The sequence below is a fragment of the Chrysemys picta genome, chromosome 5, assembly GCF_011386835.1.
Source record: "Chrysemys picta bellii isolate R12L10 chromosome 5, ASM1138683v2, whole genome shotgun sequence".
Classification (NCBI taxonomy): domain Eukaryota; kingdom Metazoa; phylum Chordata; order Testudines; family Emydidae; genus Chrysemys; species Chrysemys picta.
Genome location: NC_088795.1, coordinates 92,225,962 through 92,251,883, shown reverse-complemented (window position 1 = coordinate 92,251,883; position 25,922 = coordinate 92,225,962). Strand labels below are relative to the sequence as shown.

The following is a 25,922-nucleotide window of genomic DNA, read 5'->3' as shown; positions in this document are numbered from 1 at the left end:
GAGTAATTATGCGGTTATTGAGAAGATGGCTTGTTACAGGTACAAGATTAATTCAGTGGGTTTTTTTATAAGAATGAATGATTAAAAAACCCTCTCTGTTTTTTGGTTTGGCTTTGTTATAATCCGTTGGTTATATTAACTGCTAACATAATGTATTGCCCAACTATACATAACTGATACTGGCTTGAAGGGGGAAATAAAAGGGGGGGGGGGAATGTTAGATTAATTAAGCTTGTATTTTGTGGTATGTGGTAATCCATCTTAATCTTGCATTAGTTTAAATGCCTGTTTGTTAGTTATTTTAGTGTTTATTATGAAACTAACCTTCCAAAATATTTCAGTGCATCAGTCAGATATTTTCTGAAAACTGAAGAGACTATTGCCATCTTCATGAGAGATATAGTAATGCAAAATTTTGCCGGGGATACTGATAAGCCTTTACCATCTAGCCTAAAGCTGGCAGAAGGAGCTGAAATGCATTTGGTGTTATAACAGACTAGTTAACTTTCTGCACATATTCTAAGCCAATCCATTACGGCTGAATTTACTCTGTATTGAAAGACATTTTAAAATTCTCACTGAGAGCTGACTCTTCTGCTGAAAAAGGCAAAATTGTATCTTTAAAGATGAAGTATATATATTTTTTAAAGATTGTCATATTTTTCTTGTAAAATAATATGTTTGCTAAGTTTCACAGCAGGATTTTACAGTATTACTAGATTAGTCCCCTAGGATCTACAAATATTCACCTGCTGCCAGGATGTTAGGTATAGTGTTTGCACAACAGATCACTGGCTGCTAATGGAAAAAGCAGGTGACTCTTGGTTATTCCCCAGAAGGCGGGCTCTATTACTTTCCCATCTGTGGGGTTTTGAGCATGCAGAATCACTTTAAAGAAAATGGAGAGGAAAAAAAAACCAACCACCTTAAGCTCACAGGATTTGGTAACAAGGTCACGACCAAGTGTTGCCAGGATTTAGTCATTATTAATATTAATTCAGCCTGATATGCAGAATGGGTAACAACCTTGCTGTATTTGGACATTACTTATTGCCTTAAGGAGGAAGTTTCTTGACCGCTTGAATAAGGGCAATTTTACAGTAAATACTTCTGTCCATTTTTTTAAAAAAGGGAGTTTGTTCTTGTGTCCTTAACTAGCTAGGCCAAGTATAATTACAAGGAAAGAAGGTGTCTTAGTACATTGTGTAGGTCTTTCAGTTAGATTACCACCATTAGACTATAGAGTTTACCTTCTACTTGTAATCCTAACTGTTGGATTTAGGTAACAGAGCTATGACACGCTGTCAATGTGACTGATGTAGTGTGCATTTAATCTGAACCAATTGTGTTTGTGTAAAGGTGTCTAATTGATGGTTAATTGTGACTGTTGGAGTCCTATTAATAACAAATTCAAGTTCCAGATGGCAAAGTGATTTGGGTTTCTGTTGTCCATTACTCTTAACATTCCAGAGCCAGCCTCTTCTTTCTCAAGTCTAGGTTGTTATCTTTACTCTTCCTCCATGGCTGTGAATAACTTTATTAGCTGAACTGCCTTGTGTAGGCATTCAATCTTCTAATGTTCACACCAAACAGCAGCAGTCTGTTTCTTGCAAATCTAACTCCTATATAGATACATTTGAAATATCCTTGTTCTAAAAAGTAGAGCAAGGCAGAGAAACAACCCTATCATCTAAAATATTATTTAAAATCAAGTTAATTTTGGAAGAGATTAGGGCAATATTTGGCTCTGATGAATGCAAACAAGGGCTCATTAGCCAACAGTATTTATTTCTCCCAGGTTCAGATGAAAGTGTAGTGGCCTGGCACTATTGTAGACTCGATCATTTGGGAGCAGAAGCCAGCTCCAAGAGGTGCTATATTCTGAATGTTCCTTACTGAATAGGGACAAATAACCTGCTTGTTATTCCTCACACACCCCCAACTCTACTAGGCATATAGTGTACTCTATGATTATTCATAGGTTTCCCTATATCTTACTAGCAACTAAAATTATGTTCAACACCTTGTTGAGTCCTTGGGCATACCGTGATGGCCAGATGTCTTACCACAGCCTACAGGAGGTGATGGACTGACTGGGGTAATGCATGATTCACACACCCCTTTAAGAATATCTGATCTTCAGCCAAACAGTGAGCTTTGTGAGCCAGGGACTATCCCTGCCTGACAGTGCACAGAATATCATGAGTGCTACTACAAGCAGCAGACATCAAGTGCTTTTCAGGAGCCAGAGAACACCTGAGAGAATCCTAGAGTTAGCACAACATGAGTACTAGAGTCCCATAATAATCATGAACCTTGAAGATGACACTGCCAGAATGGACAGCAACTTGAGCTCTACTAGGAAACTAGTGCTATTTGGCAGCCTCTCTAGACTAGCCAGATAGCAGTGGTGTATCTGGCTCAGAAAAGGTGAATACCCTCAAAGGAATAGGTTTAACTGCTCTGGTTGTTCACTGTGGCCCTGAAACACTTGCTGTTAAATGCCTAGCTTTGGGTATTGATGGCTGAAGGGGCACATCTAGTCTTTCCTAGCTGTGGAAGGTGACATCTGCAGGCCAGATTGGAGAAGAAAACTTTGCACTTACTGTTGCAATAGCTTGGCACTGGGGCAATAGAAACTGCCCAGTGTTAAAGAAAAATAGACATTTGTATTTTTACTACTTGAATTAATTTCCACTTTAATTTCTTGGTTGGCTAGCCAGAAATACAAGGACTTCAGACTAAAAATGTTCAAATTTGGGTGCCAAAAGTTAAGCACCTAACTACACCAGTAGGTGAATTTGTATTCGCACAAACTCTTACTGTCAGTGTTTTACTAAAGCAATGAAAAAATGTAAGTTACAGCCATGCACCATCTAGATGCTAATACATTGAAACAACAGCTCAGGGCCTGAAAGCTGCACAGAAACAAGGAAATAAGTTTACTACATTTATTTCAGAACCATTTTGGCTGTAGAGCAGTGTTACCACTCTACAGCAGCTAGTGATTGGTAATTTTTTAAGTTTAGGAGGGTTTTCTCTGCATACAAACACTCATCATGTGAGTGACACAAAGTATCCTCATGGCAGTTCAGAAGCTAACAATGCTGTCAGACCCTTGTTTATAACACTGTTACAAATACAGTTGCCCATCTTAATGTTATGTACTCAGCAAACTAGTCCAGCACTTGGTACGAAGCTTTCACAGATGCATTAAGAGACTAAAACACATTTTAACTGTGTTCTCTTTACTTTAAGTCTTAGATTCAAATAGTAAAATGTGTAATGCCCTGCTCCTGGCTGCTTCATCTTTGTCTCTGCAACAATGAATATTGAAAGATTTTTTTAAAGTGTTTCACAATTCATACTTCAGAAATGACAACCCGTGTCAGCAGACAAAACTGATTTCCCTGTCACTGATTTCGTCTGTTTTCCCCTTGTTATAATGGATCAAAGTTACAGAACAACTTACATTATATTGAAAGTTGGACTATCTGTAAAATTGGCATTTGCTTGTGTACTTAACGGGGTTTAGAGGTATGTTTGAAAATTCTGCTTACAGCAAGACCATTAAAATGGGGGAGTGCTTGTCCAATTTCACGTTTCATACCCAGTTCTGCCACTGATTCTGTGATACACCTTGAATAACTCAATCTCTCTACTATTCACAGTACATCTGTGAAGTATTTGTAAGCTGATCTATAATGTATTTTTAAAAAGTAGTGTTGGGGGGAATGGGAGGATAAAAAGAAGGAAGGAGGGCAAAATTAGCAAGGGTAGAAAAATTACTGTAGCACTAGGGAAGTGTAACTTTGCTCTAGCTGCTGTGTAGTGTTCTCTTTATCACCTTCAACAATAAATGACCTGTATTCCTCAACAGCCAACTGAGTAGAAAAAACAAATGTTAAGAAATAACTAAGCTAGACAGGGATGATGATTAGTCTTTACTTCAATAGATCTGACTACCAGAAAACATACCTGCCACTCACATGTGGTCCCTAGGACCTCGCTCAGATAATTGTTAGAAGCACACAGTTTTATAACCACCACATAGTGTATCATACTACAGACTGAACAGAGGCAGTAGTTATTTATACACTAACAAGTCATCTAAAAATGACTCACCGAAGACCAGTTTTAAAATATCTTTGGAAATGAAATTTGTGCCCATTTCTTGTGAGCTCAGCAAGTGCTTACATATTTAAAGAATGTAGAAAGGCAGTGATTTCTGGTGCTTAGAGCCAGGCCCTGACAAGTCAGATTTGGCTTCTATTGCTGACTTGCTATGGGAACTTGAGCAAACTGACTAATCCTCAGTGTTTATTTCCTCATCTGTACCAACCTTTGTAATGTGCATATGACCCATGGAAGAGAGGTGAGCTATATTAGGGGAATGTATTGCTCATTTACAGGATTGGTATCAGCGCAGAAGTATGCCCAGAGAAACACTAATCTTAAATCATACAGCTACACTCACAGAAACTAAGGGGAAACAAAACCGGTTGTTGCTGAGGCCAGTGATTCTTCCTTCTCTCTCTCGCCCTATGTCTCTGTGTCATGTTCTATATTTCCCCCCACTTTCTGTGTCCCCTTCCCATCTCCCTTATTCTGCCTGCTCTTCCTTCTCTGGCTTCCTATCCTGCAGGACCAGGCCTGCTTGTTCTTTGCATTCCTCTTTCTTAGGGGCATTGTCTCCTGCTGTTGAACTTTAATTATAGTATCTAAATGTTCCACACTCTAATACACCAAGACTTCCTCCCATTGCACCACACTTGCATATTAAGCAATCTAGATTAACACTGACTAAGCAGAATTGTATTTGAATTGAATCATCTTTTCCCAAGACAAGCTTGGGCTGTGTAGCAAAGCTGTTGAAAATACCCTTGAAATCTAGTGGGGAGTGGCTCTTGCCAACAACATCCTGGAAGCCTAGTGAAAGGTTAAATTCTCAGACTGGGGGGAAATGAGTTAATGTGTATTAATGATACATGTCCTGGTGACAGAGCTTGAAGGACTTCCAGATGTGTAGTGTGGACGCTAGAGAGTCAATGAGAACAGAAGGGTAACCAGTATTTGTGCTAGATAAGATTGAAGTATCTGATAACATGTATTGTTAAGTGAATTAAGTCCAAATCTGTTGCTTAGGGCCTGCCAAACAAGCCAGTACTAATAGGGGTGAAATACACCTCTGTTACTGTCAATTCTAATAATCTTTATTCCCCCTATTTAATTTAAATTTAAGAAGACCAGCGCACCAGTTCAGCATACTAATTCCCCTACACTTCGGCCACACTGTGGCCCTTTTCTGTGAGTTGAGTTGCAGCTGGGGATATGATTACAATGAATTTCCTGTTTTCAGACCTGCTGACATGGTGGGTAATTTTCCTTCAGTTAAAAGGTTGAGGGTTGTACATGTGCATTTTCTGGAGCAGGGAGGCTAATAAACTCCGATGCTGTTCAAAAGGGTAAAATTCCCTTCCAGCCCAGAAAGCCAAAGATATCGGACTGCTTGATCTTAATGTGCTTTTGCTTATTGGTACTCTGCATCTCTGACAGTAACTTTATCTTGACTGCAGGACCCAGGACAGTGTGACCACAGTCCTCCTTCAGTGTTTACAGCAGGTGCGGTGAACGGACTGAGGGAAAGCTTCCTCAAGGTGGACTTAGCTGTATTTTCCTCAGTGATAGGCAATGCATTGCCTTTATATTGAACCACTAAGAGTAAAGTTTAAATTTCTGTTGGCTTAGGAGGGAGAATTGTAGAGAGGGGAGCTCTCAATCCCTGTGGTGCAGTAAGGTTAGCTATGCAGTGAGGCAGAGGGTGTGTTCTAGGGGTGATACTGGCATCTGACTGATTCACCAGAACCATGGTGAAGGGTAAATTAAAATCCACCCTCAGTTGCTGATAAACACAGTAGTTTCTACATAAAAGTAAAGAAGGGAAAAATCTATTGGCCTAGGCTATTTGCCCCCTGGAATGAAGAGATGTACCTGAACCCTAAAGATGGCACAGATTTGCTTTTCACACTTCGTGCCCTCCATCCACATACAAGGAAGGGCCTGCAAAATGGCCTAACATGGAATAGTAAGGAACAGAATCTAGCTAGAGTATAAATACCCCAAAAAGCAAAACCATGACGCTGTGTACAAAAAACCTGAGTAACCCAACTGGTTTCACCCTTGTTCTCCATGCAGCGGAGCCTCCTGATATTGCTCTTTTAAAAGAAAAAAGGATATTCTGAACAGCCATTGGGTTCAGGTTAACAGGTAAAGCATATATAAACTGTCGCATCAAATTCTGCAGTCCTAGAAATCGATGAGAGTTAAATTCCATTTAAGAATTGGAATTTCAGCATTAACTCAGTGTAATCCCTGATGCAGGGCAAGCCTTCATTAAAAGCTCAGGTTCAAACAACATTGCAAGATGCAGATTTATGCGTGCTGAAGATGTTAAAATGCCCTGTGTATGTAAGACAATTAAACTACACACTATGTGGCTTATTTTTACTAAAACTACAAAACAGCTGCTTCCTGTATCTTACAAATGAACTTTTTGCAGGCAGGTGGTGGAGTCAGGGGAGGCGATTCTGAGAAATGCACTAACTGTGTGCACTTTTTAACATCTGGGCAAAGTCAAACAGTTCAGCTGTATTTAACTAACACAGGATCTGTGAAGCTTGAGTGCTGCAGGGGTAGTTCTGGACTTTGCAGGGTGGTCCAAAGGGCTCAGATCCCAGATATAAGTTCTATGAGCTCCTACATCCACTCAGACTTTTCCTTAACACATTTTCAACTATAGGACTGTTCAGGATATTTCTTTCCTCCCTTAAAAGCAGCCCTATATGTCTATTTTCCATATATGTATATACAATTACTAAAGGGAGGTATTTAAAATAAAGGTTTTTGACAGAGCCTGGATTTAATTAAGATGTCAGTGTAATGAATCAGGCCAAAAAACAAGAGCCATCCAAGAAACATAAATCTTTCCTCCCACTCCCCTTCAACACAAGGATGTAATTTTTGGACTTACCGTGGCAGCTGAAGCCACATAACCCAGGAAGGTGACCATTCACTGTTATCAGCTGTGTTCTGAGTGGTGTCAGGGAGTGATACATGGCTCATGTCCTCCAGGGCCTCACATTCTTTCATTTCCAAGGCTTTGAGCACTACAGACGAGGTGGTGTTTTTCAACAGGGCTACTGCCTCGCTACGGCTGACACCAGTCAAGTCAATTCCATTCACGTTCAGCAAAATGTCACCTGAAGGACAATAAACAGAACCATTGTAAAAGGAGAAAATGGTTCTACGGCTTTAATTAATTTTTCCTTTTAAACAAAATGCATTTCAGGAATAAGCCAGGGCTGGGAACTTGTTGCCTGTCAAAAGTGGTTGTTAATATTTTCATATGAAATAAACGTGAGGCATAAAATAGATCTTGAGAGTGGGTTGAGGGGCTGAACTCAAACATGCATCAGCGCAGCCAGAATGGGCAAAGGTAGTGTTTTTGGTCATACTACTCTTCAACCCTGGATCAGAGGGCAGCAAAGGGCCCTGAGGTAACAGAGAGCAGTCTAAGGGCTGTTGAATAACATAACCCACTCACTGCCCGGCATTAAACAAGGTTTGGCACAGACAGCTTTGTACCATGGCAAACACCATTACAAATCCTTTTAACTTTTTCTTAAAGATACAAAAAAGAAGGAAACACAGTTTATTAAGTAAGGTTTTCATTTTAACAATATCCCATTCCCTTTAGCTGGCAAGAGTTTTTAGATGGAAAACCCCCTTGTTTGAGAGAGTTTTAGATGGGATAAAGGATGAGGAAGAGAGAAGAATTTAGTTGAGATGGGCTGGAGTTGTCATCGTTGTTAAAGCCTGATCCCATTTCCTAGAAGACAAAACACACACAAGAGGGAAGAGAAAAGAACAGCGAAGATAGAAAATGCAGCTTCTATCTCTGATACTGATTTCACTTGCAACCTCACTGCAGAAAAACACAGGCATGGCACATGGTCTTATCAGCCACTCTTGAGACCTGGCAAACTCATGTCAGCATCAGGCTGTGTAGAACATTGCTTTTGCTGTCTCTCTTTGGTCATAGGCTTACAGTACTGTTGCAAAATATACAGTCTTGACTGGCTAAGCCCGACTCTTATCAGACACAAGGAAAAAGGAGAGAGAGAGAGAGGAAAGAAGAAAAATAAGGTAGGGAAAGAAGAGGACGGGGAGGGACGGGGGGAGGGAAGGAAGTTTCATGTCTTAGGTGGAAGTTGGATTTCAGCTGGTAGAGGTGGAAATGTCATCTGGTTCTCTCTTCCTTTGGCCCTGTCTGCTCAGGATTAGGATGAAGGAGGTTTGGCATCCCAGGAGATGGTGGGGGTTGTAATCATGATGGTGAAGCTCACTCCAGCCAATTTCCCCTCCTCCCTTCCCCCCCAAAAAAAGTTTCTCTAAGGACTCCAAAAGGCAGTGATGGGCAAAATAGTCCATCTCATTGTTATTTTATCTACCAGTTAGGCTTAGTTTCTGACACATCAATTTTTGGTTCACACTTCTCTTGTTTACCAAGCATGATCTTATCCCAGTCCTTGAGTTGTATCAGCAGCCCTTTTCGTTTGGAAAAATTCAGACTTGCTTTTGCACCTTTTCCTATCAACATTTGTTGTTACAGGTTGTTGTGATATCTTATGAACTTTTTACTGTTGAGGGTAAATTACGATAAATTTGTAGGCTCAGTTATCACAACAGGGCTACTCTAAACAGGACGGGTGTATAGATGATCCATTGAGATTGTTATGCTGGGTGAGGTTCTCCAGTGAACAGAGAGCTCTGAAGATGTCCTCCCCACCCCTGGCACACCACCTACAACAGATGAGGGGCTGGATAGGAGTGCCACAGAGGTGTGTTTATGCACCAGATGAGGAGTCCCTTACATGGAGGCAATCAACAGCTAACCACATAGGGCAGCTTTAAGGCCTTTCTACACTGATGCAGCAGTAAAAATGGGACAAAGTGGGGCTGAAGAGCATGGGACTTGAATTCTAAAATTTGAATCCCCTCAAGGATGTTGATTCCCCCCATGATTAGTCACCAGCTTTCTGCCTCGGTTTTTCTAGCTCTACTATAAGGATAATACAGACACAAATGCACATGGCACTGTGATAATTAAGGTCTGTAAAGTACACTTCAAATACTTTTGTATGTGCCATTGTTTTACATGCAGGTGTTTGTTTTCAAACTGAATTTAAAATCTGGAAGAGAAAGCGTTGTTTATTTTATTCCTCTGCTGATGCTATTATTTGTCCTAAACTGAGAACAGTAAATTTAGCAGGTTTTCTGTAAACTTTGTACCAATGTATTATTAATGTTTATTTAAATTTGCCTCTGGCTGCCTCACACAATACAACAAATGACATACAGCGGTTTTAGAAATAAGAGTGAACAAAAAAAAAGAGGAGGAATCTATTAGTGTCACACCACTCTTGAAGAAGCAGTAATTCACAATACCAAGCACCCCCTTTCAACTTGAAACAAGCTCCAAGCTAAAAGCTTCCTGTGGTGCCTTCAGTCCATTTTGTCTTATATGTGCCTGCCTCTTAGGCCGGGTCTGCTCCTAAAACGTAGGTTGACTTGCAGCGGTGGCACCAGCACTCCAAGTATGTGCCTGGGGCGGCAAGCCGCGGGGGGTGGTCTGCTGGTTCCTGCGAGGGTGGCAGTCAGGCAGCCTTTGGCGGCATGCCTGCGGGAGGTCCGCCAGTCCCGCGGCTTCGGTGGTGGGTACGCCGAAGCTGCGGGACTGGTGGACCTCCCGCAGGCATGCCGCCGAAGCCGCTGGACCGGGGACCTCCCGCAGGCGCGCCACCGAAGACAGCCTGCCTGCCATGCTTGGGGCGGCAAAAAAGCTAGAGCCGCCCCTATTGACTTAGCTACACCATTTCATGCCCTGAGAAGAGGTGAAAGTGGGCCGGTATGGCGTACTGGTAAGAAGTGGCTGCCAGTACTTTAATGTTGCTCCCCCTCCCCTATTGGCAGCCCTGCCGGTAGGTTCCCTACTGGCAGAGCCGCCGACCGGGGGGAGGGGAGGGAATAGGGGGCAAAAGGGGCAGCTGCCCCAGGGCCCGGCCATTTAAAAGGGCCCGGGGCTCCTGGCCACCGTGGCAGTGGCTAGAGCCCTGGGCCCTTTAAATTGCCAGCGGAGCCCCAGGCACTGTAGATGGGCTGGCTGGGGGAGGCTGACCCCAGCCCCGACCCTTCCACCCAAGGCTCCACTCCTTCTGGGGGCCAGGAGCCAGGCCCCCATACTGGTAAGTCTTTTATGTTACTTTCACCCCTGCCCCTGAGCAACATACTTAAGTCGACTTAACCCCCACTCTAGATGCAGCAAGGTTGACAAAAGAATTCTTCCATCTTGGAGAGGTGGATTAACTATATCAGAAAACCCTTTCCGTTGATGTAGGAAGTATCTACACTACTGTAGTTGTAGCGCAGACATACCCTTAGACCATACACTCCTTGTGGCATGGACTATATGTACAGGCACCCTGATCAGCGCTAAGCATCTGATCAGCATTTAATTGTAGGTGACAGAAATACTGATGCCTATAGTTAAGGTTGCCGAACATTTTCCATTATAAGATCGTGTTTACAGCAGTTTATAATTTTGCCAAACTTTAAGTGTTTGGGCTGAAATTTTCCGTCTCAGGCTGAATGTTTTTGCAAAATTTAAGCCAAGATGATTCAGCCACATCTCAGAATGAAGCTAGGGGAACAGACGCTTTAATGCATAAAATATGTATAAAATTCTTACATCCATTTTGTGGAGAAGCTCTAGTAGCTCCATGCATTGGAACAAGAATACCTAAAATTCTGCCCAGGGCTTCAGGAGCTGAGCATGACTTTGTTGCCAGGAACAGAGCAGGGAGACTCTCTACTGTGCTCTCAGTGTTCCTCCTGTTGGCACACAGGCAGCAAAGAATAAAAAGAGGAAGCAGCCAGATTGAAATGAAGAGGGGTTAAGGGGAGCAGGATTTGGAGCTGTTTGGAGGAGGGGGAGGGTACTAGAAGGAGGGGCCAAAGCGGGATGGAGTCTGGGACTGGGACAAGGACAGGCTCGAGGGGTCTGAGGGAAAGGGTCTGTAACCACTACTGCATATTCCCCTCAGAACCTGGAATAGAACCCATAGTCTGAACATTTCTCTGCTGTCCGATCCACTGGCAAAATGTGTCTCTCATCTCCCTTTAGTGGTTGGCCCACATAGAGGATGAAAACCTACACCTGCAATGGCTGGTCCTCTGGGAATAAATCAGGGTTGTACAGTGAAGGAGGCTGTTATGTGTAAATCCCTGCCTCACTTGTTGCAGAAAATGGAAAGTGTGTAGTAAATGAGGCAGGGCTTGGTATTGCAGGGACAGAAAGTCCTGGGTCCATGCTTTTGGTACTTAAATACTGTCCTGGAGAACCTGATTCTCTCTTACTCTCCCACAGAGATCCAGTCTCATCTCAGGCACATCACTTAAACCAAACTTCAGTGGTGGTCATTAATTGTGTGTTCCTCATTTTCTGGGTACCCAACTTGATTCCCTGGAGTCTGATTTGCAGAAAAGCTGAGCACTCACAGCTGCAATTAATCAATGGGAACTGTGCTTTGAACATAGGATATGCTATATAATGCTACATGACCCGAAAAGATCAGGTCCTAGGCATCTCTAATTGGGCACTTAATATTAGTGGACAATTTTGACATTAATACTATTGCGAAGAGCGCCACTGAAAATCCCTTGAGGAAATGAATAATTCTGCCTTCAGAGAAGTATCAAGGGGTAGCCGTGTTAGTCTGGATCTGTAAAAAGTGACAAAGAGTCCTGTGGCACCTTATTGACTAACAAATGCATCTGACGAAGTGGGTATTCACCCATGAAAGCTTATGCTCCAACACGTCTGTTAGTCTATAAGGTACCGCAGAACTCTTTGTTGCCTTCAGAGAAGGATTTGAATAGTGTGCAGTAAATAAGGCTTAGGACCACACATTGAAAAATGAGGATAAAACAAAATATTGAAAAGCTGCCTATTAAGTGAGCACCATCCATCCTGTGCACTGAATGAGGCTGGGGTCCTGTGGAAAAATAGTATGTGACCATGTAATTGAAGACTGTATTATAATACATATGCAGACAAGGGGGCCAAATAAAGTGTGCATGAGCAACCTGAATTTTATCCTAACTTTGCATGCTTGACTTTACAGCCTTAACATTCTTTTCATTTTTTTTTGTATGTAATAAATATAGGCCCATTCACCCTCTCATGGTAAAACCCATAGGAATTGATATTGAAAAGAAAATCTCTGCAAAGATCCCTTTGCTAAGGTTCCACCACATCATCTGATTGGGGGGGAGATTCTGCCCCCCCCCCCGCCCCCCAGAAAAGATTGTGGGGAATGGAGGCTCAGTAGAAGAAGCTATTCTATACACCCTCAGGCTGTATTTTTTTTTTAACAACTTCAGCAGGATGACTTACATTACATTACCACTCACCCCAACAACTTTGGGATGACTTACATTACATTACCACTCACCCCCACACTGACCACTGCCTCGGTGCATACACAGGACCACATAGATAGTGACCACAGGCTCTGAGAGGAGAGTGGGGGACAGCACTGCAGATGTAGCTAGGAAAACCAAGGGCTCCACAGGAGGAGGGTCCCTCCAGCCATAGGTCTCAGAGGCATAATCTCAGCTAAGCAGTTTGCCTTCTTTTAAAAACTCTTTCAGGCTAGTTTCTTTCTCATTTCTGAGAGATATCTAAGTGTCTACAGAAACATACAGAGTGTGGCACCCCTTTGTGATCTTTCAGTTTGTCAAAAGGGAGCTTTCCATTCAAGCAGGCCTCCAAACCCCATTAGCTTTACCTGTTTTCATTCTGCCATCTCTGCTGATGACTCCTCCAGGTTCAACACTTATCACGTAGATGGGCAAATCCCATTCCCTGTGAGATGCTCCACCTGCCACAGTCATTCCCAGTGATTCTGTGTGATCTTTCCGGACAGACACCACCTTCTCATGACAGGTGACAGCATGAAGGGTGTTCTGTGGAGGCCAAATAGCAAGGATAAATGAAGTGTTCAAATATAGCCTTCTGATAACTTCATCACTTGGAGTAATCAAACTGGAATTAATATGCAGTTGTATGACGACTACTCAGAAGATCTCAAAGCATTTTACAACCCCTGAGATCACAACACTTGTATGGACAGTAAATATGACTATCCTACTGCTTGGGATGCCGCAGGGTCACAGCTATGACCAAAGCACTCCAAACTTGGATGAGTAAAGTCGGTCACTAAATCTGTATTTGGGATCCAATACTGCTCCCAATAAAGTCAGTGGTGGTTTTGTCATTTACCTTAATGGGAGCAGAATCAGGGTGCCTGGATACACAAATAAAGTGGCCTGAGTTTTCAGTTGTATAATCTCTGGTTGCTTTCTACTAGTAAAAATGTTGGGTGTTCAGCACCTCTGAAAATCAGACCACTTATTTAGGTGCCTCAATTTAGATTCGGGTGCTTAACTTTAGGCATCCGAATTTGAAAACTTTGTCATACATATTTAACAAAGAAGAAACAATATATGTACTATAAGGAACAAACCTATAGGGGATGGACTACATGACATCATAGTTCTTTTCCATCTCTAATTTCTATGACTCTATGAAAATCTCCAGGAGAAACTGGCTAGAAGGATGTGTATTTAACTAGGGAGAACAACAAAGGACTTTTATAGAATAAGTGTCAAGGGCTTCTGTGGTGATTCATTTATTGCTGATTTTTAAAAGGTTGCTTCTGTGTGATGGCCATATCCAAACTATGAGGCGATTCATCTTGTTTCTCCCAATAGGAAAAACTAACCACTTTGTTAGGCAAGGGTGCTCGGTTTGTTTATACTTTGTGAATAAGGGTCAGACAAATCAACATACATCATCAGATACTGAAGGATCATAAGGTCACATAGGTTCCAAAATGTAATACTGTCAGGGAAAGCCTTTCTAGTATTCAGATAGAGTTCCCTCCTCCGCATGTGACCTGAATGTGAGAGTGTTTCAAAGCACCCCATTCCCTACCAAATAATTTATAAAATGGACATGGATTTTTCTCCAAAAAAATCTGGGATTTAAACCTTACTGAATAACTTTAACTGCTCTAAATAATTCATATGCTATGTTCCTACAATTACTTTCTGAACATTCCAGCCTCTAGAGCAGAACTGGCACACTACTTTCAAGTTTCAGTATAGAAATATAATACATGTGCTGCAGGGCTAGCTGCTCTATGACATGTTACAAAAGATCTCATCATTCATGAGTGTGACATCACATCTGTGATATGCAAAAAGATGGATCAGTCTCATTCAGGGCTGTGATAATCCCATCCCTGAAATCTCAGATTCGACCACGAAATCCTATTTCAAGTTCTGACTAAACGGCATAGAGAGAACAACAATCAAATGTATGGCTCTTCTGGCAATGGCTAGAGTAAACTTCAAGGAAAGACAGAAATGGGAAAGTAGGAAAAGGGAACAATTGCATTGGGAAATCTGCCGATGAATGATTAGTGGGCTTGAGTATGTATATATTTACAGCATTTTATTTTTAAAGGCACATTTAGAATGAGGAGACTATAATTCCATCTCAAGAGTTCTGCGATTAAACAAACAAGCTGCATTTATCAGCTGCCCATCCAGCAAAGGACTTCTAGACACTTCAGAAAATAAGCAGAAAATATCAAAATGCTAATATTCCATAACACTTCAGATAATAAAGTCACTAAACTCCATCTAAAGAGGTTCCTTCTTATGTCGTAGGGATAGGAATTGCAAAGGTAGCACTGTTATGGATGCTGCATACCACGTAACCTCTGGCCTGAGATGGAACACAGAGTCAGAACTTCTGTAAGACGACTTGCTATTGTGGTTTGAGAGCAACTGAACACTTCCAAAGGATCTACAGCACAGCTGTGTGAAATCATCCAAATTTTTTTCAAAAGGATTTTCACAAAAAATGTTCATTATTCTATTTCAGGTAGTTTCATTCCTGCAAAATATTGTCTCATTTTTTCAAAATTAATATTTTACATGAATGTGTAAAATTGTTGTGACTCAACCCTTTGCTCAAAAATAAACCTAATTTTGCTTTGGTTTACCCATTTGCATGCAAAAAATTGCCCCTTTCCCCTTGAGAATGGGTTGATTTAACTGAGAATAGCCCTTTTCGGGGTGGAGGGTGGGGAGAGTAGTGCTTATTTTTCACAAAAGGGCAGTTTTTGATTTTGAAACAATGGCTCAAAATTATATCCTCTGATTCAGAGCATGCTTGTTAGCTATTCTATGCCCATTCTGTCTCAGACATCAAGAATGTTACTGATAAAAGTAGGCTGTTTATGCCATATTTCTGAGGAAACAGTGCAGACACTATCAGCATTTAAGAGTTATGTTCAGAAACAAATTGTCAAATGTTACTTTTCAATGAAAAATGATTGAAGAACTGCTTTTCTGTGCGCGCGCACACACACAAGCCAACAATCAGCTTCCCTTTGAAGATTCCTTGCAGCATCTTATTTTTTAAAATGATCATAGATAGATGGGAATTGTGAATTCTCAAACGAGGGGAAGATAGTGATAAAAGGAAATTAAAGGCTTTTTAATAAACACATGGACCGCACTCTCGGAGGTATTGCTGATAATGAGTAAACCAGTTAAAAAGCAATGTTTATTAATGAGTGCATTTCAATACATTCTCTTCTAAACAACTACCCTTCTCCATCATTTAGAAATGACCTTGAAGGCCGGGATGGGGAAAACATACAGCTTGTCCCCCCCCCTTCTTTTTTTTTTAAAGTTTACTGTAAAATAAATATTTACAGCAAATTATCACAACCTCAAAGTCATGACGCGTGTCTCACAGGCAACTGACACAGCTGCAGCTGCTTGGAAAATATATATTACCTACAGGCTAGCCCACTCACACAGCTACAGGACATTATGTGCCTGAGCAGCAAGGGCAGTGGGCTCTGTCTTTAAGGACTGGACAACAACTAGTTATAAACAATCGGAGTAGAAGAAATAGTTACAATTAAAACCAAGTGCTATTTTAGTGTCTAGTACTGCATCTGCATTGAAGTCAATGGCAAAACTCCCAATGACTTCAAAGGAGCAGAATCTGGCTCTATTTCTGTATTACAAATCCTGTTTAACAGATCCCTCTGTAGTACAGGAGAGTGTTTCTAACATCTTTTCTATTCAAGTCCAGGCAGCAGCAGCAACTTGGGCTTTACATTGCCTTGTTCCTCAGACATAGGAGGATAGCTTACTAAGAACCTGCCCATGACCAATCATACACCACACTGTATGCAAAATACACTCCCAATACACACCAAAGAGGATGTATTCAATACAGATTGTGTTGCTACTTCATCACTGATCTGCTGGCTGTCCTCCATTGGCATTTGCTTGAAAGAAAGCCTCTTTTCTCCTCTTTCCAGATGGAGGCAGGATGTCATGAGGGCAGTGACTTGGCCAAAAGGGATTCCTGAGTCATTATACAATAACAAATAATACTGGAGTCTGGAGTTTATTCTTGGCACTGAATACGCTGGAGACTTGAAGGCAAAATCCAGCACACATTTATATCCTTGTTATATAGTTAACCCGGACAGAACTGGCTCTCTCAGAGAGTTAAAAGAGGGGACCAGTGATATTAACAAAAATCCATCTCTCCCAAGGATGAATTATCCCCCCACCCAATAAACTTCAAATTAATAACACTGGGTTATATTAATTAGCAATTTCTCTATTAGCCACATTTAATTTAACAATCCCCACTGACGAAGCCAAGTGTAAGATTCACCAAGCCACACATCCAAAGGAAATTGCTTTGACTTGAAAGCATGGCCAGGAAGATGTCCATTAGATCTAAGCAAGAGCACATACTATATTACCAGATTCTGGGCTGGCATGCTTAATCCCTGCACTATGGTCTGTTTTTAAAAATATTTAAGCCTGCATGGCCTGCAAAGCCTAATTTTAAAGACAGTGAATTATGTACTGAGAGCTATCTGGTAAATACAGAGACAAATCCAGAGCAATACTCACATGTGCCTGACAAAAGGCAAACAACACTACAACAGCGACTTAAAGACAGAGTGCACCACAGCAAAACTCTACGGCGCCTCCACATAATCAATCCCACAGGCTGTGTGAGCTCCTTCAGAGTTGTTCAGTCTATTGACTCATAGGTACCACATTGGTAAAGCAAAAACTAGATTCTAGCTAACCAGCAGGAGTGCAGCACAGCATCAGTATTGTGGGGAAAGGGAAACAGAACTACCTCCCTCCTTGTGCACCCTTTCAGAAAGAATGGGGCTGTTTGCATACCCTTAGCTAAATGGTGCCAAGGGCATGTGTATGACTGAGAGTACATCTACATGGTGGGTGATGTGCACTACAGGGGAGTGATTTCTAAAGAGCACTACCATATTGCGCAATAATTGGTCCATGTAGACCCAGCTGGTGCACCCTAGATTCACAGATTTCAAGGCCAGAGGGGAACATTGTGATCATCTAGTCTGCCCTCCTGGATAGTATAGGCCATAGACCTTCCCCAAAATAATTCCTAGAGCAGATCTGCAAGAAAAACATCCAATCTTGATTTAAAAATTCTCAGTGATAGAGAATCCACCACAACCCTTGGTAAATTATTCCTTGGTCAGTTACACTCACTGTCAAAAATTTACTCCTTAATTCCAATCTGAAGTTGTCTAGCTTCAACTTCCAGCTTTGTACCTTTCCAGTGTTGTACCTTTCCCTGCTAGACTGAGGAGCCTATTGCTAAATAATTGTTTCCCATGTAGATACTTACAGATTGTAATCAAGTCACCCCTTAACCTTCTCTTTGTTAAGCTAAATAGACTGAGCTCTTTGAGTCTTTCACTATAAGGGATGTTTTCTAATCCTTTTATCATTCTTGCGGCTCTTCTCTGCACCCTCCAATTTACCAACATTCTTCTTGAGTTGTGGGCACCGGAATGGAACACGGTATTCCAGTAGCAAACACACCAGTCCCAAATACAGAGATAAATAACCTCTCTACTCGAGATTCCCCTGTTTTATGCATCCCAGGTTTGCATTAGGTCTTTTGGCTACAGCGTTGCACTGGGAGCTCATGTTCAGCTGAGTATCGACCAGGATCCCCAAATCTTTTTCAGAGTTACTGCTTCCCAGGATAGAGACCCCATCCTGTAAGCATGGCCTCCATTCTTTGTTCCTAGATGTATACATTTACATGTAGCCATATTAAAATGCATATTCTTTGCTTGCACCCAAGCTTACCTAGCTATCTAGAACAGGGGTCGGCAACCTTTCAGAAGTGGTGTGCCGAGTCTTCATTTATTCACTCTAATTTAAGGTTTCATGTGCCAGTAATACATTTTAACATTTTTAGAAGGTCTCTTTCTATAAGTCTATTATATATAACTAAACTATTGTTGTATATAAAGTAAATAAGGTTATTAAAATGTTTAAGAAGAAGCTTCATTTAAAATTAAATTAAAATGCAGAGCCCCCGGACCGGTGGCCAGGACCCGGGCAGTGTGAGTGCCACTGAAAATGAGCTCGTGTGCCGCCTTTGGCACACGTGCCATAGTTTGCCTACTCCTGATCTAGAAGATTTGGTCTGAATCAGTGACCTATTCTCTTGATTATTTAACACTGCCCCAATTTGTGTGTCATCTGAAAACTTTACCAGTGATGATTTTATGTTTTTTTCCAGGTCATTGATAAAAGCTTCCTAGTGCACTGTAATGTAATGACAGGTTTCAGAGTAATGCTGTTTCAGTACTATTTTGAAGTACACTAGGGAACCTTTAGTGCACACCAGCAGGGTCTGCAGGGATCAATTAATGTGCACCATGTTAATGCGCTTTAGAAATCACACTCTTGTAGTGCACATTACCCCATCGTGTAGACAAGCTCTAAGTCACCCGAGTGCCATGCTGCAGTAACGCCAGAGGCATCTCTATCCCAGCCACATCCCTTCAGTGCGGCTCTGATTCTCAAAGCCGGATCTGAGCCCCACATCTAAATATCCTTGGAGCTGGTTGCTGAAGAGTTGAACTGTGCAGATGGATAACCTGTTTTTCAAGCAAAACACCTATGGTCGTTCACACTCATTAGCTCAGAAATACCACAGGCACCTAGTAAACCAACATCTGAAATTAAATCAGATGAGACTTGAAGGTCTACAGGCTCAGGAGCCCCTTCTGTGGGGGCATGGAGGGGATGTGTGAAAGGAAAAGGCAGCGATGCAGCCTGCTCTCTCCAATCTCGATTTAACCACCCCAGAGCTCATCTGTCTTGGGGTGAAAAGGCCACAGAGGGGAGGAGTCAGGGATTAGATGCTCCAGATAGCATGTTCCTCCTCCTACACAGCCAAAAAACTGTAAAAAAAAGACATTTGTCGAGAGAGAGAGAGAGAGAGAGAGAGAGAGATTTGTTTCTGAGAAAATCTCCATCTTCGCTGTGCCCTCCACTGGAGGGGTCACAAAGTGCTGCCACTGGCCAGAAGCAGCACAGCCACAAAACCAGCTGTGCTGTCACTGATGGGACAGGAGACAGAGAGGCACAGAGACGTACGCCAGACACCTGCTGGGGGATTCCCTTATCTCCATATCCTATGCAACAAAATAAGGCCCCACCAGCTCCACGTAGGGTACTGCAATGCAAACACAACTCCCTAAATCTCACAAGTCAATGCAGTTCCCCAAATCAACTTGTAACTAACCAAGAATTCCTTTCTTGCACCTCTTTATACATGAAGAGAAGAAAGGGGGCCAAAGTTGGGTATGGAATAGAATTAATGTACTGAATTTCCCTGTACCATACCCATAGACCAGTAACATAAATATATTAGATAGAGCAGACGCTCAGGCAGTCACTGGAAATCATGTGATAGCGACATGAGTTGAGCTATCCCACTCACAGATCACAAAAGCATTATTTCATTGGAAAGTAATGACTTGCAGATGCAGCATCAGCTAGGATAGTCTTGTGACAGGATGGCAGCAGCCTTGTTTCATCTCTGCTGTTCTGAATAGCAGACATGGGCCTGTTCTTACAGCACAAGGGAGGAGTTATGTCTGTGAATGGCATGCGAGGGTACAGGTAAGATGGAATATGCTGCAGGAAGCACCATTTCTTAAGAGTCTGAATAAGCATAATTGATAAAAGGAGGAAAACAACAAAGGGATGTTTATAAACGTTTTTAAAATGTGGGCCCATTCCTTTCTCCCCACTGGCAGCTGCATTCGGGAGCTGACAGCTGGCAGTGCAGTCTAAGGCATGTGGTCCTTTAAGGTCACAGTTGCCTGCTTATCAGTCAGGATTGATTTTAAATGAGCCCTGATGCTTTTTAAAGCCCCTAGTGACATGGTCCTGCCTATATTCAGAACTCTCTCTTTGCTGGATAGCCGGGCTGTGGCACTGATCTCCTTTTAGGGATTCCACCCTTGTGTGGTGTATGTAGTTAGGTCTCTGCTTTCTGTGTACTGGATTCCAAGGATATGCTGAATGACGCACACACTGCTGTCACCTTTGTGGAAACTGTATGCTTGTTCTTTGTCATTTTCCTTAATCTAACAATACCTAATCCTTATATAGGGCTTTTCTTCCATAGATCTCAAAGCGCTTTACAAAGGAGGTCAGTACCAGTATCATCATCCCCGTTTTCATAGATTCCTAGATTCTAAAGCCAGAAGAGACCATTGTGATCATCTAGTCTGACCTCCTGTATAGCACAGACCATAGAACTTCCCCAAAATCATTTCTATGGCAGATCTTTTAGAAAAACATCCAATCTTGATTTAAAAATTATCTGTGATAGAGACTCTACCACAACCCTTGGTAAATTGTTCCAATGGTTAAGTACACACACTGTTAAACATTTACACCTTATTTCCAGTCTGACACTGTCTAGTTTAATCTTCCAGCCATTGGATGGTGTCATACCTTTATCTGCTACACTGAAGAGCCCATTATTAAATATTTGTTCCCCACATACATCCTTATAGACCGTGATCAAGTCACCCCTTAACCTTCTCTTTGTTAAGCTAAATAGATTGAGCTCTTTAGTCTACCACTATAAAGGCAAAATTTCTAATAGTTTATTCATTTTTGTGGCTCTTCTCTGAACCCTCTCCAATCAACATCCTTCTGGAATTGTGGGCACCAGAACAGAACAGTATTCCAGCAGTGGTTGCACCAGTACCAATTATAGAGGTAAAATAATCTCTCTACTCCTACTCGAGATTCCCTTTCTTATGCACCCCGGAATCACATTAGATCTTTTGCTCACAGTGTTGCATTGGCAGCCCGTGTTCAGCTGATTATCATTCATGACCCCTCAATCTTTTTCAAAGTCACTGCTTCCCATGATAGTCCCCCCGATCCTGTAAGTATGCCTTAAAGTCTTTGTTCCCAGATGTATATATTTATATTTACTGTATTAAAATGCATATTGTTTGCTTGCACCCAGTTTACTAAAAGGTGAATGATCGAGTAACGGTCACAATAATCAACACTCAAGTGTGGGAATATCACACCCAGTCTATGCAAGCTTCTTTCCTTCATGCTTTGCTCCAGATGGAGTAAGTGCAGATAAGCCTCTTTTTTTTTGTTAGAATACATTACATTTTGCTGGCTCAGGCTGGGAGGCAGGTTTGTGTACAGTATAGTTTGTGTGTATAAAACTTTTGTCTCATTATTATCCTTCAGCTTCCTCTCTCCCAATCCTTCCAAACTGAGTCAAGGCAGAAGCACTTTCTAGTGTATAAATAAAGACTATCTCTGTTTTTACATTTATACCACAGAATAAGATGTGCTTCTCTGGAGACAACAAAACCTTCTGTTTCCCATAGAAAGAACAGTAAATGTAAGATAGATTCAGGCCTCACCTTGTTAGGATAGTTTCTTTCCGATGGGCAAGGCTGAGGACTGCCGTTGTAATTCCACCCAGCCTCCTGCAAGATGTCAGGGGTCTGCTGTCTGGTCTGCCGTGACACAATAAAGTGAACCCGCTTCTCACTGGCCTACATGACGAGACACAGATGTAAATCCTGCTGTTATGCAGCTACAAAGCCAATCTTTTCAACTCTAGAAATTCACAAAGTCCAGGTCTTAGTTAAGCTTGCTGTTATTTTCATTTTCTTTTGAGACGATATTTTGGTTGCAGATTTTGGTTAATTGAAGGGCAATTCTCTTCTGTGCCTCTACCCTTATTATCAGCTTGCCACAAGAGGAAATAATAATGCAAGTTCAGCTCAGTACACCACAGACTGCAAAACTAAAGTTAATCCTCTAAAAGCCTATTTTCATGCATTCAAAATTTCCCCTGAATTAACAATCCTCTCGCATGACAGTGCTGCTCAGTTCTTGTTTTTAGACATTTATTCTATTCACCTGTGTACATTAGCACAGCTAACTAGTGTCTCATGGTTACATCACATGTGTAAAACTAGGTCTACTACTGTTTGATGGAAACAGTGGAAGCAATGCCGCTTATCTCAGAATGATGGAAATGCTCACATTGAGGGGGGCTAGTGGCAGAATTTTGCATGCTGCTAACATGATAAAAGTAGTTTTACTTAGAGAAGGGGCTATGCCACTATTTCACACAATAAAATCTTAACAGACTAGTGTAACGGACAAAACACAGGACTGGGAACCAGGCACTCCAAAATTCAAATCCTGGCACTGCTACTTGCTCAGGTAGACCTCAGAAAGTCATGAAACTTTTTGGTCTGTCTACTTTTTCCATCTGTAAAGTGGGGATCATAAAGACTGTCCCCCACAGAGGTGGTGTGAGGATTCATTGATTTGTACATCGCTTTGAAGTTGCAAGATGCTATACTAGTTTAATTCTTATAATTACAAAGTCTCAGTGCAGTTGGATCAGTACTTGAGAGGCCAGTCTTACCTCCAGGAGTAGACAGCCAAATTCTGCTCTCAGTTACATTGACTCCACTGAAGTTGACAGTGTTGTTCTGGCATAACTGAGAATAGAATTTAGTTGAGTAAATCCAATACGTGGTACTTTCCTAACATAGAAACAAACTAATACAAGAAAGAGAAATATATTGGTAGCTTCAGTGGTTTAGAGACATGCTGCTATATGGGAAAATCCAAAGTTAATTTTCAAATCTGTAATCTCTTGCTCTTCAGACTGATGTGGCTGGAAAGGTTGCAGATAAAAAAAGATGAGTTGGCAGTGCTTAATTTGTGCCAGGGCTTGCCAGGGCTCAGCCCCAGCACCTCTAGCCCCGGCACTTCCGGGCTTGCCATGTCAGTTATGAATGTAAAAAATTGCTTGAGCCCCAGCACCTCTTTCACTAGAAATTAAACACTGGTTCTTGGGGACAAGGAGAGCCACTAATGGCCTCCCGAGGGAGTCTTGTCCACTTGGGTTCAGGCAATTACTGTAATGTAGAGCCTCCCTGCAAGAGTTTAAAGGGGAGAAAACACCAGAGCTTCAGAATCCTAAGGTGTTGGCTCCAAGGAGAGAGAAGTGTGGAAAAGCATTTAAAAGAAGATGTAAACCAAACCTGGAATTCAACCCTACTCTCACCAAAAGTCAACTCTCTCAGTGACTTCAGTGGGAGCTAGATTTGGTCCCTGAGTTTTGTATTCTACAGTTAAACTTTTCCTCACTAGAGTCTGGTTCAAAGTTCTTTGCTGTGATTTCAAAAAATGTTTTGATGGGTTTTAAACTAATAATAAAAATAATCAATATTTCCAGTCTGAATTCCTCATACTGGGCTAGTTACTACTTCAAATGAAGTCAAAACAAGTTAGAAACATGCATTTCCCTGTAAGCTATGGTATATTAACATCTGAAATCTGAATTCACATGATACCTGAGACTGGAATCTTGAGTATTGGTAGAAAAGAAACACAGTAATCCCTAATCTGATGTTTAAAACCTAGAAGCACAACACAAGACTAAATGATCCAATGGTGTAAAACCCTTTAACATGCAATTCTACTGTAAAAGAAACACTTTACAACTTCAGTTTAAAACTGATCTCTCCCTACGTGGCTTGTCTCAAAATGGATTATTTACAAGGTGGCTGTAAATTTGAGTAATTCCTTGTAGAATGACTAACAAAAGTTCAACACGAGCGTCTGTTGCAAATGTCCCATTTGTCTCTACGTCAGTCTAGTTGGGTCATTTCTCATAAATTCAGAGAATATTACTAAGTTATCGAAACTATATCAGCTTCCAAGTCTACATTCTTCCATGTAAAAACCCATAAAAATGTTTGCTGATTATTAATTGAATATGAATTGAATATTAATTGTTGTTTCAATTGGTCTCTCTCTCCTTTGCTAGTGGTTTTGCCCCAATTTCCCCATAGCTATTCATGACCAGACAAGAAGTAAATATACATACATCTTATTTTTAGGTTTGTTTCAGTACTGGACACAAACTGTAGCTTAAAGAGCCTACAAAGGTCAGATCCTCTGCTAAGACCAAAATGCACACACACAAAATGGTCAGTGTGTCTTAAAACTCCCCTTTACCCTAGCCTCATTCTGGAACTGCTTTGTGCAGGCTATTCCCCTGCACTGTGCTAGAGGAGCCGGAGGGCTCCTCTAATTGCACTGCTCTGCAATAGTGAACATTATTATTGTTATATGGCATCACCTGGATGCCTCAGTTGAGATTGGGCTACATTGGGGCACTGCCAACCCACAGTAAGAGACATCCCCATCCCAAAGAATTTGACAGGCTAAGCAGACAAAGGCCAAACACACCCTGGGCAGTTCCATGCAGCTCAGAGGATTCTATCTTTTCCTCTTTCCCTCCAGCTACATTAGCAGCAGAGTGAGTAAGTGGTGCCCAAACCTCAGCTTTGGTTCTGGGCCACTGGCAGATCCCCTCTGGTCCCGTGAAACTGGCTTTAGCGCCAAATTACATGTTGGGTCAATGCAGAGTAGACACACTGCACTGGAGGAACTAGCCCAAAAATCTTGACAAAAAGGTAGGAGAATAATCCACTCTTCTTGCTTTGGCTTGACACTCACTCCTTCATAACAGAAAAATTGTATTATATGGCAATATCTAGTGTGAAAAAATACACAAAGGAAGAGAAAGGAGATAAACAATGTGTTGCTGTTACTATGTTTCCTGAACCGGCACTGACATATATACAGGTTGAGGCCTGATTCTCTACTCCCTTGCACAATTTGTTCTCGTTTGAACCTGTGCAAAGTGCGTATAGAATGTTGCTACCCTGATTTAGTAGCTCTTTACCCTTAATTTGCACTCCCTTTGCACAGGTGTAGATGACTGCACAAGCCCCAGGAACTTTGGAGAATCAGCTCCTGGGAGTGTGGCTGAGGGTAACGTTTAGCCACTGGATAAAGATTTGCCTTTAAAGTGAATAGCCTATCCAGTGAGACGTTGGTATGGAAAGAAGTGATTGGATGGCAGATGTAAAAATCAACATGATTTCACTGTTTTTCATCTGAGGGTTTGGGGAACATAATTCCATGACTTTGCTGCATCATTCTGGGGTCCCTCCTTATAATTTAGGTCTAAAGTGTGATATCTGACCCATCCTCACCATAGGTTATTGGGCAAATGTGAAAAGTCCAAAATCCAAATTTTGTGATTTATGCACATCCCTAATTACCACCTTTACATTTTCTTCATTTCAGCTTTTGTGACTGAGTTTATAACAGCCGGACACCTAATCTACTAATTAACAAGTACTTAATACATGCTAATATCTAACTGCTAGGGCTGATGAGTCAGACCTCTCTCAGTTATACATCATTTAGGAGCCAAATCTAATCATGCTCTACAGAAACCTGATTTT

General features: G+C 41.6%; 1 protein-coding gene across 13 annotated transcripts in view; it reads right to left on the bottom strand.

The window, feature by feature from the left end:
- The window catches only part of LNX1 (ligand of numb-protein X 1), a 312,361-nt gene that overhangs the window by 2,139 nt on the left and 284,300 nt on the right, over positions 1–25,922 (bottom strand). For 12 of the 13 annotated variants that reach the window (XM_065598039.1, XM_065598034.1, XM_065598035.1 and 9 more), the window contains 3 exons: positions 21,996–22,130; positions 12,909–13,086; positions 7,031–7,259 (listed from right to left, as the gene is read on the bottom strand). In XM_065598039.1, coding sequence (XP_065454111.1) covers positions 7,031–7,259; positions 12,909–13,086; positions 21,996–22,130 — 542 coding nt within the window. Of the gene's footprint in view, positions 1–247; positions 3,318–7,030; positions 7,260–12,908; positions 13,087–21,995; positions 22,131–25,922 lie in introns of those variants that run through there. The other variant, XM_065598040.1, reaches the window with a different exon arrangement.